Raw genomic sequence first — 17306 nt, forward strand, 5'->3', positions numbered from 1 at the left:
AAACAGTCAAAAGACAGCAAAAGCCCTCACAACCAGGGAGTTCTGTGTCTACAGACTAAAGGTCCAGCTTGTACTGCTCTCACTTCATAAAATGCTCACCCCACCCTCTTTGTCAGAGGCTTTCAGTGGCTGGGTGCAGTGGCGTAAACCTGTGGCTAAAGAGGCTGAGGCAGGAGGATCACCAGTTCAAAGCCAGCCTCAGCAAGGCCCTGAGCAACTCAGTGAGACCCTGTCTCTAAATAAAATATTAAAAAGGGCTGGGGATGTGGCTCAGTGGTTGAGAGCCCCTGGGCTCAATTCCTCATATGTATAAACAAATAAGGTGATGCCTTTCTTGTCAATCAATAAAGCCTCCTGACTGGCTCCCGACCATCTATCTTGTCACTCCCTCACTGGTCTCTCTGCTCTTCCTCCATTGCTTCCCTCATCCCCTTTTCGCCAACCCTAAAGCAATGGGATTTGAGAGAAAAGAAAAAACAGCACTCACAAAAACAACCCAGGTGACAGCAGATTTTAAAATCTAAGTTTCAGGACAGTGGAGAGTTTCTAAATATTAGCAATTGCTCACAATGGCCTGGATTTATCTTCATAATTGGCTTTCTTTTTCTACTGTCCTGATTGCCTCTGCCTGAGCAGCTCTCTAGGAAAAGGCCTGGATGGCCTCCTTCATGGCTCTGCCCCAAGGACTGGTCACAACCTGCACAGAGGAGGCATGTATATCCTCTCAAAGCATCTCAGCAATACCACCACATCTTTGTTTCACCCATCTTCATAATTCTTCACAAGTTCTGCAATTGCTCAACAGTGGCTCAGCCCCTTGATTCAGGCTCAAAGAACACTACAGGTACACAGTTTCTACAGATTTTATTTTCACCGTTGAGGTGAGTATACACAAGCCTGGGCAGGCAGAGGTCTAGGAGATGCAGTATCACAATTACCTGCCCTAGGTCACAGACACAGATTGGAAAAGGAGTCTTGTTCCTACCACAAATTGCTATGGGATTATCACAATGACACATTTATTCCCAGTTCTATTTACACCATGGAGTGTGGAGAGGGTACATTTCTTACACTAAAAATATATACTTTGGAATATCTAAAACAAAAATAGCTCTATCTCTACATGGGACCTACTAGAAAGAACAACATAGAAAACAAGAGAAATGTACCAGCACCTCAAGTTGTCCCCTTGCAAGGGAAGGTTGCTCTACTCTCCACCGGACCCTATTTAGCTTGGAAGGGCAGCCGTTTCTAACCAATCAGACAGACAGACACAGAGAAACAAGAGGGAGACTTATTATCCCAGAGGAATGAATATGGGAGAAGGGGAGGAGGAGGATTTTGGCTTCTTATACAAAAGGAGTAATTGCACATTCAGTTTGGTGCTTCTGTTTCCAGCGTTATTGCACATGTGAAAAACCTGCATGTTGAAGTCATCCGCAAACCTGCTAAGCGAAGCCCAAGCTTGCTGATTTCTGCTGGGCTCAGAAATGTGCCGTGGGTGGGTTCTCCCTCTTCTCAAGAAATATTAATGTCATCAGCTAGAAGAAAAAGTTCTGTATTCCCCATGCTGAAAGTGGGTTAAATTTAAGAAAAAATGTTATTCTTTATCTCTTCAGAAGGGTCAGAAACCATTCCATTCCCTTTGAGCACAGAATCTTCTAAAAGAATTATGCCTATGGATGAATCATTCAACTTCCTGAATTTTCCACTGGAAAGGTTCACGTAACACTCCTTTCCTCTTTTCACACTTCAAGCAGTGATATAGTTACTTCACACTTCTTTTGGTTATGAAAATTACCTTCCTTTCTGACAAAAAAAAATGTAACTGAGTCAACCGCCCATTCTCTATAATTAATGTTAGGAGACCAGGGACAGCAAGAGTCATAAAGAATAGATTTAGTAGAAAAATCACTTCTACTTGGCTTTGGAATGTCTTTTTCTTTTTACACTAAAATATGGATGAGCCTGAGGGCTTGAGAGTCCTCAGTCCCTCACCAAAAAATAAGAACATAACCATACAGTCCCCTTTCCAAGAAGCCCAGCACTGATTGACCTCCTTATTCCTCTATCTACCCCAAACTGGTAGTGGTTTTGGGACTTTTGATCAAGAACTTCTTCCCTCCCAAGAGAACTTGAAATACTGAGGAAAAGGTAGGAGGGAAGAGTTAAGGGTGCTTGAAAGCTGAGATAGTAAAAGGGGAAGAACTTGAATGACATCTTACTTGGCTAGCCAGGGCCTGCTCAAAGGAGGCCCAAAGGCTACCACCAGAAAAAAGTCAAGAAGGCTGGGAACATTCAATGCAGGGTTCCTGGTTGGCCTGCTAGGATGTAGCTTAGGAACCTGAGAAATGTGAGGAAAAATGTAGTGACAAACTTGCAAAAATGATTGTTTAAAAGTCTTAGGAGGAGGAGCTGTCTCTCTTGCAAAAGAACTTCAGAGACTTTGATAAAGTGGCAGAGAGAGCATAGTGGGTAGTGTTTCTCATTCTGATTTTTTAAAAAGGGGGGTTCTGGCATCAAACCTGTTCCTATGCTTCAGGAAAACTTGAGATACAGAACATGGACAACAAAATCAACAGAGCAGATGCAGGGAAGATTATTGATTCCTCTACTAAGAGGGAAGTGTGGAGAGTTGAGTAGGCAGAAAATAAAGTAGAATTAAAAACTGTCCTTTGTGGATGACCAGAAACCACAGATTCCCCAACACTAGAGACCTCTTGAAGGTCACAGCTCTCATAACCTGAGCTAGCAACCAAGCTGGATTCTTAGCATATGCCAGATTTTTATCAAACACTAATAACTAACTTAAAAGCCAGTCACAAACCAGACAAAGAGAAATAATGACTATTCACATTGTCTTTTGGAACAATATGGTTCACTTGTCCTCTACCCCCAAGTTTTTATGAGCAAGAGTTGAGGAGAGGAGCTGCATGTTGTAAAGACCATTATCTCTCAACAATCCTTCAGAAGTTGGAAATCATATCTAGCCACAAAGAGTCAATCTGTGTTTTATGCAATCAAACATATTTGGCAATTTTACAGTACATTTCTGCTGGTCTTTGCCCTCTCTGTAGACCAACTCTTAAGTTCCTTAAGAGTCATGACCAGAAAGCAAACTGCCCACTTAGAACCAAACTCCACTTACCATCATTTTCTTAAATCCCTGGCCTCCTTCCCTTCCTACGACACCACTAGCCTGTCAGGGTGTGCCAACAATTTCAACCGTTCTTGAATTTTCCTCTCATCATGAAAGCAACTGTGGGCCTGAGAAACACCTAACAACCTGTCTTTCTTTCTACTTCTAAATCAGTTTCTCCTTTATTGAACTTCAAACACCTTTCTTCATAGATTAATCTGCCTGTATTTGTCCTTCAGCTATTTTATCAAAGGAGCTCAAATGAGAATTCCCTAGATGGGAGAATGACCGCATTTTTTCAATTTTCTAACAGCCAGGTGCACAAAATGCTTAAGAGTAGCGATGAAAACCTGCAGCTACAGTCTGTCCTGTTTGTCACTATGTGCACACGCATACACACTGCTGCTGTTTCACTGCCTCTCCCAGTTTCTTGCCCCTAAATGCTGCCAGTATGACTATTGCTACCATGATCACCAACCACAAATTTAAGCCAAGTAAGATGTCATTCAAGTTCTTCCCCCTTTTACTGTCTCAGCTTTCAAGCACCCTTAAAGCAGCCAGGACTGAGGCTGAGTGGTAAGACCTGGGAGAGTGGAGAGAGTAAGAGTAGGGAATGGTTCCTACCATTGGGTACAACAGAAATGAGGCTGACTACTGTTTGAGAAGAAAAATCTAATGACCTAAAAGGGTGGGCACAGCCTTCCAAAGTGCCTAATGTTCCTAAGGTATAGTGATCTGGGAGACTCTGGCTGGGGAGAACTCAAAGGCTACATGTGATCCTGAAACTGCACTGCACAGGGTTAACAAAGGCAGGTCTCCTTATCCTCAGGCAACTTAGCATACACAAGGTAGCAGTGTGTTAGGAAACATATTTTTCTGATGACACTATCACTGGTTTTGTTCCACAATGGATTCTTCCCAGTGCAATGGGTGCACTGAGGCTAGGGAAACAGAAGTTGCCAACCTCCTATGCAAAAGTGTGGCTGGATAATGTGGGGGGTGGGCAAGATGAAGCAAGAAAAGGTGCACATTCTCAAGGAACTAAAACAATGGAAAAGAGAAATGCAAGAAAGTAGCCAGAGAGTGATGTGGGAAAGCTGGCAAGAAATGGGAAAAGGGGGTACAATGATTAGATTTGTCCTAAAGTAATAAAATGTGAAGCTTTGGCTCACAAAGATTTTAATGCCCATATATTTTAAAGAAACATGCCTGATCCTGTCTGCACCACGTGAAAGAAAGCCAAGGCTGTCCTAGAACGGCCTTGTGAATACAAATCAGACAAACTAGGAACTCTACAATTTAGTGGGATGCCATTTTAATATTTGAAAGCAGTGTGACATTCAGCCAATAGGCACTGGTGCAATCATAGTGTTTGTTCATAGCAGGTACCTGTTCCAAGTGGTTGGTGTCTGTCCTGTACCAGTTGTTAAATATCTTGAAAATTGTCTCTGCATTAAAATAACTGTGGTCTTAAGAGATAGGGAAATATGGGGAAAATGCAGGGTTCCTTTGACATCAATCAAAGGTCATTACAATAAGACTAGAATACCTTAATATATTTTAAGAGTCTAAAGAATGCAACACTCAACAAAGTGATGCAGCCAACTCTTCACCTATAAAAGGACAGCACACTAGGGGATCTTCCCACTGTACAAAGATTTTCCAGGATGGAAAATTGAGAGTCTTGGGTTTTCTGGGTGCTAATGGGCTGGCTGGTCACATTCTGTGCACAAAGGCAGGGAAGGTCTATATGCATGGGCACTTAGACCCTTGACATTCATTGCAACAAAGAAGAGAAAAAATGCAAAAGTAGTTTAAACTACATTCTAAAACTAACTTCACTTACAGTTCATTTCCCAGTGTAGCTTTTTATGTCTGAGAGTCATAACTTTTTGTCAACTGAAAGACACCCATGGATGAAATAACCACGTGGCTGAAGGTGAATTTGGTCCATTGAGCTGATGATGGTTCACTACTAAGGCAGCTAAGAAGACAGTACAAAAGCACTTGGATCTCTCCAGGATGGAATCAGAATGTATCCTCAAGAGATGTCAAATAGTATCACAAAATGGCCAATAAAAACATCATACCTCCTTTTCTACTCACAAACAACTGTTATCAAATCTTTCCTAGATATCTGGAAGGGAGACACTGACCAATCTTCAGAATTGGAAGTCCTTCCTGGCATCTACACTAATTTCTTTCATAGCAATTCAACTCATTCTCTTACTCTATCCTCAATGAAAACCAAGAGAAGATTCTCATTCTTACTTGTCATTACTGATTTTCCACTAAACCTTTACCTAAATAAGCTAAGCAACTCTAATATACCCCTTGGCTTTTGTATCTTCCAAGGGTCTCACTGAGTTGATCCCCCCCAGGACAGAAATGTCTTCCTGACTGAAGTGGTGAGTACTGCCAATATCTAGGGCGTTGACCGTCCTAGTAGCAGACCTCTTGACTGGGTCTGACCAGCATCCCCCCCACCTAGGGTACGCAATCAAACTAAGGCCCAGGGCTTCCTAGGAGCCTGCAGATACCAACATGACTAAGGAAGTTTCCCCTTTCTCTCTGTTCTCCTGCTACTCCCCCACCTCATCCTTTAGGAAGAGGGACCTCAATGCACGACTCCTCAATGGCAGAATGGATCCACGTGGCTCAGCAGGCCAGCAGAGAGTTTCAGAGAAAATGTCTGAAAAATGAGAAGCTGGGTCTTTAATGGTGGCAGTTCTGAAGAGAAAGAAGAAAGAGGACTACCAATAGGAGGTGGCCTTCTGCTTCCACGTTCACATCTGGTGACTGGCTGCTGGTATGGGGATGGCTGGATGGCCTCCAATGCACACCAAGAATAACTGAATGCTTCGGCATGGCTTTGAGATGACCAAGGATAGGGCCAGACTTGGTCTTGCTTCTTCTCTGAGGGACTCACCATTTTCTCTGTAACCAGAACTTCCCTGAGGCACCTCATGGCCCAAATCTTCTATCCCAGCAAAGACTCTTAGTTGAAGAGACTGAATAAAAGTGTTACAATGAGACAAAAAGGGAACACATGATTCATTCCTGCTTTTAACACAATACTTTGAAGATGTCACCACAATTTGGATCTGGCTATATTTTAAGTTCATTTACAAGTAGACTAGTTCTCAACTAAAAATAACTGTGTGCGTTATACAGTTCGACAGCTGCCTGGATTTTCCTCTGAAGGAAATAAGATTCTATATTTCACTCACATTCAGCACAGATTTATTTTAACCCATTCGAAGATGAAAAAACCCACCACTACCACCCACTGGTGGCTGTGACTTTTCAAAGCACTTCAGTTTCTCCTCAGAGCAAACTTATCATTATGTCCATTTTCCTGCTAAGTAAACTGAGTACCAGAAACAGGGGTGGGCCAAATTGCACAGCAGGGTTAAGAGCAGGACCAGGTTTCCTAGGCTTTTTTTTTTAAACTAGAAAAGGTATCTTTAATAAGGACTTAGATTTTGCCCTTCAGTTATCTATATAAACTTAAATGGTGTTTGGACTAAATTATTTAAGCAATTTGGATGTGCAGCCTACCTCATTGTAGGCAAAGATGTCTTAAGTCCTTTCATTTTCTTCATTAACCTGATTAAAACTGAACTATGGTATTAGCAAATGATATACAGAACATACTAAAGTATGTAAAATAAGAAAACAGTTATAATTTAACATTTCAAAATCTGTTCATGGCAATAATTCTCATTATGGAACAAGTTAAATAGGTTCAAGTCTGTTATAAATACTATTTGTTTGTATAAACAGTATTAATATAGACCTGTAGCAATTTTCCAGTTTGTGTGGTTAGGTAACAGGAGAGATATCCTTTAGAATTTGAAATGAGAACTAAGAAGAGGATTAAGTTACAAAACAGATAAAGCAAATTTACATCTTAAATAATTTAATCCTGACTGAGCCTATATAAGTGGACAGCTCATTACAGCCTCTCTTCAAATATTTAGAAACCATTTTTACTTAATTTTTTCTTATGCTTAAATCTATTCTTGTAGAGTTAGCAGCAGTCCTAGACATGCTATTTATTAGACAAATTCAATCTTACAACTATATATATTTTACCTTTAGCATTATTACCATTTCCAAGAGCCAAAAATAAATAAAAACCTTAATTATAGATCTCTTTACCTTTTTTCCTTTGTGGTTCCAGAATTCATACTGAGAGCTTTCCAGACCGTGGTTTTAGGCATTTCATCAGATATATTAATCTCAGAGGGGTCACATCTGAAATCAATGCTTGGTACAGTGAATGTAAACATATGGATAAAAACATATCTTACTTTATAATGATCGCCACTCCACTAGAAGTGAAAAGACTGGAAGACTAGCTAACAGTTCTCAGTAGCCCTGGGAATGCAGACGGAGTCTGGTCATTCCTTCTGCAGCCATTGAGGTCAGAACAGAAAAAGGTAGGCTGCCTATGAGATGATTCTGCAGGCTGAGCTTTTGTCCCAAGTGATGGCTAGTCCTCTGAAAGACCTCACTGGAAATGCTGACCATGTTATGATGCCAAGAGCACAGAATCAGGAACTACTATTTGCTTGCTGGGTTCCAGGCACTCTTCATTCATTTTCTTATTTACATGGCTAAATCTTGTCCATTGATAGTTAACAAAGAACTTTCTCACCATATTAACTATCATAGCAACAGAGATTAATAACATTCTCATTTGAAGGTGCAGAGACCAAAGATCATAGGGCTAAGTGCTTGTCCACTTATGACAATAAGTGGAATCAAGACTCTAAATAAACTCAGTCTTTGGTCCTCTGGAGCCCAAGAGTACTCTAAAGTCTTCTATACACCAGGAGGTCTCTTAAAATGCCAAGAGTGAAGAGAGCATCCCACTTGAGAAGAAACAGAGAATTCAAAGTCTACAGCTTCTTCTATAATAACTTATAGAAAGTTTATTAGGAACCAAAGACTTTCCTAATTTACCTCACAGTGTAAACCACAACGAACCCAATGATACAGCAGTCAATTTCCCCAGATCCAGATGCCCCAGATGCCCTTTCTTTCTTTCTTCTCTGTCCCTCTCGACCTCTAAGCTCCTTCACGCTGTGTGTGCCTCTTTCAAAACAGAAACAAGATGACGGGAGCAAAACCACACATGGACCAATTTAGCTTCTTGTAATTTGTGGAGACCAATAGGTTTGGTAGAGAAAGGAATAAAATCAGTGGCAGAACTAAGGCATTTTTAAGATCCCAGCTTGTTCCCCCTGGGTCCCTGAACTACAGATGCCATGAGCCAGGTTGGAATGGACTATTCTAACCCAAAGGCAGGCCTAAGTGTAGGAAAGTCATGCACACCAGGCTGAGAACTCTCTAGAAATAAAAAAAATCACATCCTATTCATCTTTGGAAGGTAACAAAGAAAAGCATAAGGAGTACTGATTTGAGGAATAGACAGACCAGGTTTGAATATTGATCTTTCTACTCAGTAGCACTGTAACTTTGGGCAAATTACCTAAACTCCTATAATCCTCAGTTTTCTCACAAGTACAGAAGTAGATAAATGAGACCTTCTCAGAGAATGGTTGTAAAGACTAACAGAGAACATATAAGGAAACCTTCCTGCACAGTTATATTATGGAGGAAGGCACTAGGGACACTGCCCGCCTCTTCACCTAGTACAGTGCTCGGCACAGAGTATGCATTCAGTCCACAAAGAAAAGGAAAAGGTATTTTCATAGGATGAACCTGGGAGATTGGATGTTTAGCTCTATATAGCAGCAGCTGCATTTTGATAACACCCTACTACGAAGTCAGAATGTTTACAGAATATCCCAAATAGTAAACTCCTTTGTGTTTGGGGAGCTTTACCTGAAACTGTTGTTCTTTGCAGGACTACTTAGTAACTTCCTGCTTTCAAGAGGGAACTTGTCTCCCCCAATTTCTAACATTTTCTCAGCCTCCTGGGGAAAAAAAAAGAGATATTATTATATCTTCGACAAAGTAAGATCATGAATTTTTTCACCACTCATTCTTTTACTATCATAATTTTTATTTTTCTCTCACATTCATTATAAAAATATAATTAGGTCGTTTATAGGTTTGAGTCACTGCAAAAAGAGACAATCTGATATTATTACACATGGAATAGTATTGGGAAAAAACAAAACAAAATATCTGAATCTGAGTAAGCTTCTAGATTCAATGACCAATTTGACTGTAAACACCATGGATATAAGATGATGTTAAATGACACCAAAGAAGACATTTGGCAAAATCTGCATCATGGGAAAGCTTATACTGACCCAGTTTGCCAATAAAAAGAAAAAAACTGGAAAGGAAACCCCTAAAAAAATTTAAGAAATATAGCAATCTTCTTTAGATCCTGATTCAAATAAACATTGTTAAAAATAATAAGGTAATTGGGAAAATATGAATATTGACTTTTCTTTCTAATGTTTAAAATCTCCCATAATAAAGTGTTTTCTTTAATTTAGCCAGGTGCAGTGACACCTGCCTGTAATCCCAGCTATGGGGGGGCTAAGGTAGGAGGTTCCCAAGTTTGAGGCTAGCCTTAGGCTAGACTCTAAATTTTCTTTCTTGTAGACATAATTAAAATCTTTTGTCGACATTGCCTACATATCCTTAAGGATAAATTTTAAAATTAGGATTTACTGGGCTAAAAAGCATATACTTTTTCACTTTTTTTTGGATATAGGGTCTCAAATAGGCTGGTCTCAAATTCCTGGGCTCTGGGCTGAAGCAATCTTCCCAATTCAGTCTCCAAGTGCTGGGACTACAGGTATACTATGTAATGTTTTGAACAACCAACAATAAAAATTAAAGGAAAAAAAAATTTTGTTTATACAATTTTGGACCTGAAAGCTTCACATTTAAGGTAGTAAATTCTGTCAATATTGCATTTAAAGTTTTCTTCCATTGCTTTTGTTTTTAAAATTTCTAAAGCTTATTTAATTATACAAGGTCTTAAAAATTCAAGATATTAGAAAAAATGCATGTTGAAATGTATTTAAAGAATACTATCTGGGGCCCTAACTGTATTTGGAATCACTTCCAAGTACATTCATCTCTTGGTCTGGTATTTTCATTTTGCTGTATGTACATCCTTTCTTTGCACGTGTAAGCCAATTATTGAAGTTTCACTGTATAGAAGACAAGATGCTAAATGCTAAGGGAAATGAAGGACACAAAGTCCTATGCAAGTTATCTTTGCATTGTGCCAACCATAATACTGTCAGCAATGGGGTACATAACAAATACTCTCTGAAAATATACTTGTTAATTAGGTCTTTGGGAAGAACATGAGCCATCAGATCTGATAATAACAGATTCTATGTTCATATTCTAGATGGTAGCCTGGTGGGTAGACTCTAGAAAACAAAGGGAAAAACTATTGATTATTAAATCCAAAAATGAAGGGCAGACAAGAACATGAATCCTGAATCCACTCTCAGCTGAGAACATTATGGGGTAATCTTCCCAGCTCCTAAATATAACCCCTGGGATTCCAGACATGCTGACTTTTCATGTGCCCTTTCCTATGTTCTGTAACTTGAGGCCCCAAAGCTGGTACAAGGACTGTGACCTCTTCCTCCTTGGCCTTCTTTTTGGCATCATCCAACTTCTTCTTTTTGCTTTCAGGCATGAGATCATCTAACCAGCTCAGCTCTCGCTTAGAGAAGCAGAGATCCATGACTTTCCTGACAAAGACCAAGGCCAAAACCTGAAGAAAAATAAAGGAAGTGAGTTAAAGGGGCCAATTTTCTTCCTGGAATGAAAAGTAAAGTCTCATTTTCATAGCCAATTATAAGAACATTTCAAGAAAAATCCAATTTTTAATAATCACAATAGTTGCCATATTTTGAATGTGTTCTTTGTACCAGGTACTGGAATATTTTAACCATCACTACAACAACCCCACAAATTACAGAGAAACTAATTTAATTTCCTCACTGAAAAAACAAACCTATCATCTGCAGATGGCCCTGACAACTGCCTTCCCCTAGTTTGCAGTCATCAGGAAGGGCTACAGGGCAGCATGGGAGTGGAGAACCTCTGCAGGGCTGGGTCAAAGTAAGCCAGCTGTACTCAGAATAAGCCTGCCTCATCAGGGATGATGGGACCTTGGAAGACCATCTTTATTCCCTCTGATCCTTTGAACATTTCTATCCAAAATCCTTGCTCCGCCTGCATTGTGCATCTGTAGGGTTTTTATCTCTGCCCTTTGGCCTAGGCTGATGTTCACTTTATAGGTGAGGAAACTGAAGCCCAGAAAGAGGAAGTGTCTTGGCTAGAATCTGGCAGCTAATCTCTCCAACAGAGGCAAGTCCAGGCTATCTCAACTACTGCTCCACTTTCTTTTCAAGAAGGCCACATAACCCATAAGGACGTACCTGGGTCCCTTGGGTTTTCATCGATTATATCTCTTGGTTGGGTGAGGAATGAGGCAAATTTGGCTCATTAAATTCTATCATATTTCTAATTTTATTTATTTATTTTTTAAATTATTTATTTTTTAGTTGTAGGTGAACACACAATAACTTTATTTCATTTTTATGTGGTGCTGAGGATCAAACCCAGTGCCTCACACATACTAGGCTAGCACTGTGCCACTGAGCTCCAACCCCAGCCCCATATTTCTAATTTTAATGACTACATTTTAAATAAATTTAAAATTGATAGGATTCCTTCCAGATGATCCCAGGAATTTGATATGTTTTTAATTAAACACTTAATCCCTGAACATAATACAAAAATGCAGAGCTCTACATGTATTCTGACAAAACTGAAAAAAGAAAGAAACCAGGAGGATATTAATCTAGAAGTTTAGATAAAAAAAATTAAAAATGGAATTACCATATGGTTCAGCAATTCTATTCCTAGCTGTATTCCCCCCCAAAAACTGAAAGCAGTTACACAAACAGATATTTGTATACCCAAGTTTGCAGCAACATTATTCACAATAGCAATATTCAAAAGGTGGAAGCAACCAAGGTGCCCACTGACAAATGAATAGAAAAACAAAATGTGATTTAGCTGATTTAGGTATACAATGGAATATTATCCAACCTTAGAAAGAAAGGAAATTGTGACACATGTTATAACATGGATGAACCCTGAAGATATTAAGTGAAATAGGCCAGTCACAAAAGAAAAAATACTATATATGAGTCCACTTACATGAAATACCTAGAATAATAAAATTCATAAAGACAGAAAGTAGAATTGTGTTTTCCCAGGGGTTGGTAGGAAGGAGATAATGGGAGGCAGGATTGAGTGGGTGTGGAGTTTCAGTTTTACAAGATGAAAAAAGTTCTGGAGATGCATGGTGATATAACAATGTAAATGTACTTAATGCAACTGAACTGCATACTTAGAAAGAGTTAAAATGCAGAATTTTATGTTATAGGTACTTTACCACAACTTTAACAATAACAGTAATAATATATATTCCAGAAAATCTCACCATCATTGGGAAAACAATGGCAGCTGGTGATGCCTTGATGACCCAGAGCAGGACGAGGCAGGTCAGCTGGATGAGGGTGAAGAGGTGCACTTTGCGCAGTGGCACATGACGCAGGTAAATAAAATCTGGCTGGTGCTTTGCCGGCATCCCAAAGAGCTTCAGACGATCAAAGAACTGAAAGGAGGGAACTGGCATTTATTTTCAGGAGGCTTCGCTGGGTCAGAAGCCGTGTTAGACCCATTCATGTCTCTTACATCTCCTGCTCTGAAAAGTAAGTAACACCTTCTCCACAAGACAGTTAAAATGCAGAATTTTATATTACAGGTACTTTTACAGAAAGGGAAACTTAAACCTCAAGAGAACAGGAAATATGGTCAAAACTGGGAAATGTCAGTTGAGTTTTGGCTCAATCTTTTCTAATTCTAGGTTCAAGCTTTTTTTCTCCTATCCCACACTGAGGCTCCTAAGAGAGTTATTTCTCAGGGAAAGTGGAAAATAAGTGAATTGCATCTTTTGGCTTACTATTAAACCAAATCTCTTACTTGTTCTTTGTGAAGTTAGGAGCTATTTGTTGATTATTTAAAATGAAACCTCATTAACATTCTGGATATAGAAAATATGATCATTCTTACAGTATAAAAAAGGAAAACACAGACCCAGAGATTAAGCAACCTGCCCAAAGTCACATTAGAACTCAGTATGTAAGAATGACCACAAGACATTCCATACAAGAAGAATTGGCCACCCAGAGAAAAAGTTGAGTTATTACATCAAGTTATTGATGATGGCTCTCAATTGTCTCTGTTTGAAAGTCTTGGAGGAATGAGCTGATAGATGGGAGAAGATACAGTATAACAGAAAGTGCATTTGCTTATCTGGGACAACTCCTATTACTTCTCAAAGTTGAACTTTCTTCTTAACCTAATACTAAATTTCAAGCTGTACAGGTGTGGAAAGCAGTCTGGTTCTTGATCAACATTTCAGATCTTGGTTTACCAGCATTTGGCAAAGTACTTTGTGTTTAATATGTGCTAAATTTTGAATAATCAGTGAATGAATGACTGGAACCATGATATTAAACCAGGAAGTCTGTGTACTTTTGTGCCTATATGACTGTACATCTGAACAAATTTCTGAAACAGCTCAACCAGAAAAACTAGGAAATAATTTCTCAAGAATTATGCTTCCCTTTGGGAGCTGCCCCTCCCTGGTGATGACAGGTGAACTCAGTGAGAGGACACTGGCCTGGCTGAACTATACAATACCTGAATTCCTTGTAGCGAAGAAACTCCCATGTAGAGAAAAACTCCATAGAGTACAGGCATTGGAATAAACTGCAGACAAAAGGGCAGAAAGGCCAGAATTAAGTTTGGTATCATAGCATGTTCAAGGATATGTAACTTTTAAATCTCCAAGAACAAAACAAAATCACAAAATGCCTTCATAAACATTGTGTTAGTTTCTGTTGTGTTTACATAATTTAGAAGTAGAAGCAAAAGCATTTGGTGTACTCTGACATAGACTAAAAAAGTTTATCTTTTACTGAACAGAGATTTGAGGGCATGAATGGGGAGATATCTTATTAGAAAGAATGATTTGGGGAAACATATTAATGTTTTTATTTTGTTCTTGAATATCCACATGGTACTTGAATATGAATTTCCCATCACATCATATCTATCAACCTAGATAATCTTCTGAGAAACTCTGGGACAAGAGAATGGGACTTATAGAATCAAGGTAAGAAAACTTTCATCTCTGAAGACTAAATTTGTTATTATTTTGGGAGCATTCCAAAAACATTCCAAAGAACAATCTCAAATGTAATTCTTCAGTATTAGAAAATCCACATTGGGTTTTACATTGTTCCCCTTTTATAGACAACCCAATTCAGCGATGACCTTGTTTGTAGAGCTATTTGATAGGATCTTAAAAGAATTTTTCTGGTGATATCTACCATTAAGGCCTTGTGGTTATATTCTTGAGGGAACAGTAATTTTGGGGTCCCTAATAATGGCACCTAGATCAGGAGAGGAAGTGAAAAGAGCGCTATAGACAGAGAGTAGACGGATAAGGAGTATGAGGAAAAACAGGTAGTGAAGTTGAGTGGAAAGGAAAGGGACACGAAGATGGTTTCAAAATACTTCATCATTCTCTCAATTCTCACCCTTGAAGGGCATTTGCAGGGTAGGCTGGGGTGGTTAAAAATCAAAAAGAGGGAGAACAGAATCAGGAAAGTGCTCCAGATGGATGGGACCTTGGCAACACAGCTAGATAGCTTTTTCTTTCATTCCACTTTCCCAGATGCAGTGCTTATAACCCGCCCCACTACCATAAAGTTTTTTCTCATCTTTCACCTTTATAAAAACACCCTCTTTTAGCCAGTTGCTGTTTTTCTGTTCTACTTCACAAACAACCTCTTGAAAGAGTTGTCTGCATCCATACACTACTTCCTTCATCTCTTATTCACTCTTCAGACACTTGCAATTAGGCTTCTGCCTTATCATTCCACGAAGTTTGCTCTCTGATAAGATACCTCCCCCAACTTTTGCCCACAAGTTTCTGGCCAGTAAAAGAAAAAAAATTTTTTTTTAAAATCCATGTTAAAATACATCAAATCTCTGAGGAGATGATTTTGATTACAGAAGATTTAAAAATCATTAATTCCGTAGAAGAGGTGTGTGTGTGTGTGTGTGTGTGTGTGTGTGTGTGTGTGTCCCCACCTATCTATCCTCAGGGAAAAGGAAGAGCCAGACAGGGTTGAGATGTGAGGCCTATGATTTAACCTACAGGTGATCATTCCATTTTATAACAAAAAGACTTTTACCATAGTCAGCTTCTGCTTTTGCTTCTACTTCTAAATTATGTAAAAGTAGAAGAAACTAATCTACTGAATCTGCTCTTGTCTAGTCATGTTAAGTCACCATATTGTTAAATCCAATGGCTTTGGTGTAGTCTTCATCTTTCCAGACAGCTTCTAACCAATCCTTCCTTGAAACACTTTCCCAGCTTGGCTCCTGACATCACACCTTCCTGTTTTCCTTCCTACGTCTCTGGCAGCTCCTTCTGAGACTATGCTATCTCTTTCTCAGCCCATCCTCTAAACTCTGCTCTTCTGTCTAACCTCTCTTCTCTTTTATATACACCCATCTCCCAAGTGAGCTCATCTACCTCTTTGGTTCAATGCTACCCAGGTGCTACTGGCTCCCAAGTTTGTATTACTGACCCAAAATCCTCCTCTATTCTCTTCACTTAGATAATTCCTGATTTCTTACTCAAGTGCTGATCATAGCCTCACTCCTCACAAAATCAAAATGCTATCTTCTCCATCATAATAAATGTCATCTTTCCACTAGATGGCTAAGTCAAAAACCTAATAGTCATCTTTGATTTTCCCATTTTCCTCACCCCATTCCATAACTAGTTAATCAGCAAGACCTTTGGATCTGCATCTAAGATGTGCAGAGCCTTGCCTTTTTTCTTATCCCTACTACCAACTTTCTTATCAAAAATCAATTTCTTCCCTCACCTGTATTATTCTCACTTGTCTCTCTGCTTCTCTTCTTCCCCTACCCTAAAAACTTGTCTTCTAGACATCAGCCAGAATGATCTTTTAAAAATATTAACTGAGTCATGTCTATCTCCTGTTAAAAGCCCTCAAAGGTAATCTTTACTAGTATGTACAAGGCCCTCTGTGATCTGGCTCTGTCTACTCTTCCATCTTATCCCACTGAGCTCTTGCTGTAACTCAGTACCCTTAAGCCACATGACCCTGATATTTTCCACAACACATATTACTCTTTTCTTTCTCAGGACCTAACTTGATTGCTTTTCTCCCCTCCCCCCATGCTATCTTCCACCACCCATGGCAAGGCTAGCTCCATTTTATTTTTAAATATTACCTTCTCAGGGGTTGGAGTTGTAGCTCAGTGGTAGAGTGCTTGATTAGCAAGTGTGAGGCACTGGGTTCAAGCCTCAGCACCACATAAAAATAATAAATAAATAAAATAAAGTTTTTTTTTTTAAATTACCTTCTCAGAGAGGCTGTCTTTGACTATCCTAACTAACAGAGAACCCTTTAATTCCCTATAGCATCAAAGAACTCTCTATTTTCCTTATATCACTTATTAAATTCTATAATTATCATGTTTATTTTCTTAATTACACATTATCTTACTCAGGTAGAATAAGCTTTTCCGGGGCAGCAGTAGTTTGTATGTGTATCTGTTTGGTGTGCTACTGTATTCCCAGAACCTAGCAGGATTCCTGGCACAAAGGCACTATGTATATGCCTAACAAGTGAGTAAATGATTACCTTTAAGACAGTGGTCATGAAGACGGAGCAGCCCATCAGCACAAAGATCATAAGGCCTGTCACTCTCTGCTCTCGGATGCCCAAGAACTTCGGCTGTTCTCCCGGAGCAGAGCACTCAGATTCCAGCTTGAGGCTGTTCACATGTGTGATGGACAGGACAGTTGCAGCCACAAACCAGGGTAGGCCCATGATGGAGCAGACACCCAGCATTATGGCCACCATCAGCAGATCCAGGTGGTAGCCACAGCCTTTCTGTGGAGAAACAGAATATCTATCACCATCAGTGAGCTGGCTATAGTGGGGCATATAACAGTGAGCTAAGAGTCTCATGCCTAAGGCAGGAAGGGGTATATGGGTAAGAAGGAAGGAATCCAAGGATC

General features: G+C 39.5%; 1 protein-coding gene across 3 annotated transcripts in view; it reads right to left on the bottom strand.

Moving 5' to 3' along the window:
* Positions 1-847: 847 nt before the first annotated feature.
* Positions 848-17306, bottom strand: part of Slc4a8 (solute carrier family 4 member 8) — a 71968-nt gene continuing 55509 nt past the window's right edge. For all 3 annotated transcript variants that reach the window (XM_021726171.2, XM_021726172.3, XM_078014676.1), the window contains exons 19-25: positions 16927-17178; positions 13877-13945; positions 12612-12785; positions 10731-10868; positions 8996-9087; positions 7304-7399; positions 848-6150 (exon numbers count right to left, since the gene is read on the bottom strand). In XM_021726171.2, the coding sequence (XP_021581846.1) occupies positions 6138-6150; positions 7304-7399; positions 8996-9087; positions 10731-10868; positions 12612-12785; positions 13877-13945; positions 16927-17178 (834 nt within the window). In that variant the 3' untranslated portion in view covers positions 848-6137. The remainder of the gene's footprint in view (positions 6151-7303; positions 7400-8995; positions 9088-10730; positions 10869-12611; positions 12786-13876; positions 13946-16926; positions 17179-17306) is intronic.

This window comes from Ictidomys tridecemlineatus, chromosome 6 (assembly GCF_052094955.1).
Source record: "Ictidomys tridecemlineatus isolate mIctTri1 chromosome 6, mIctTri1.hap1, whole genome shotgun sequence".
NCBI lineage: Eukaryota > Metazoa > Chordata > Mammalia > Rodentia > Sciuridae > Ictidomys > Ictidomys tridecemlineatus.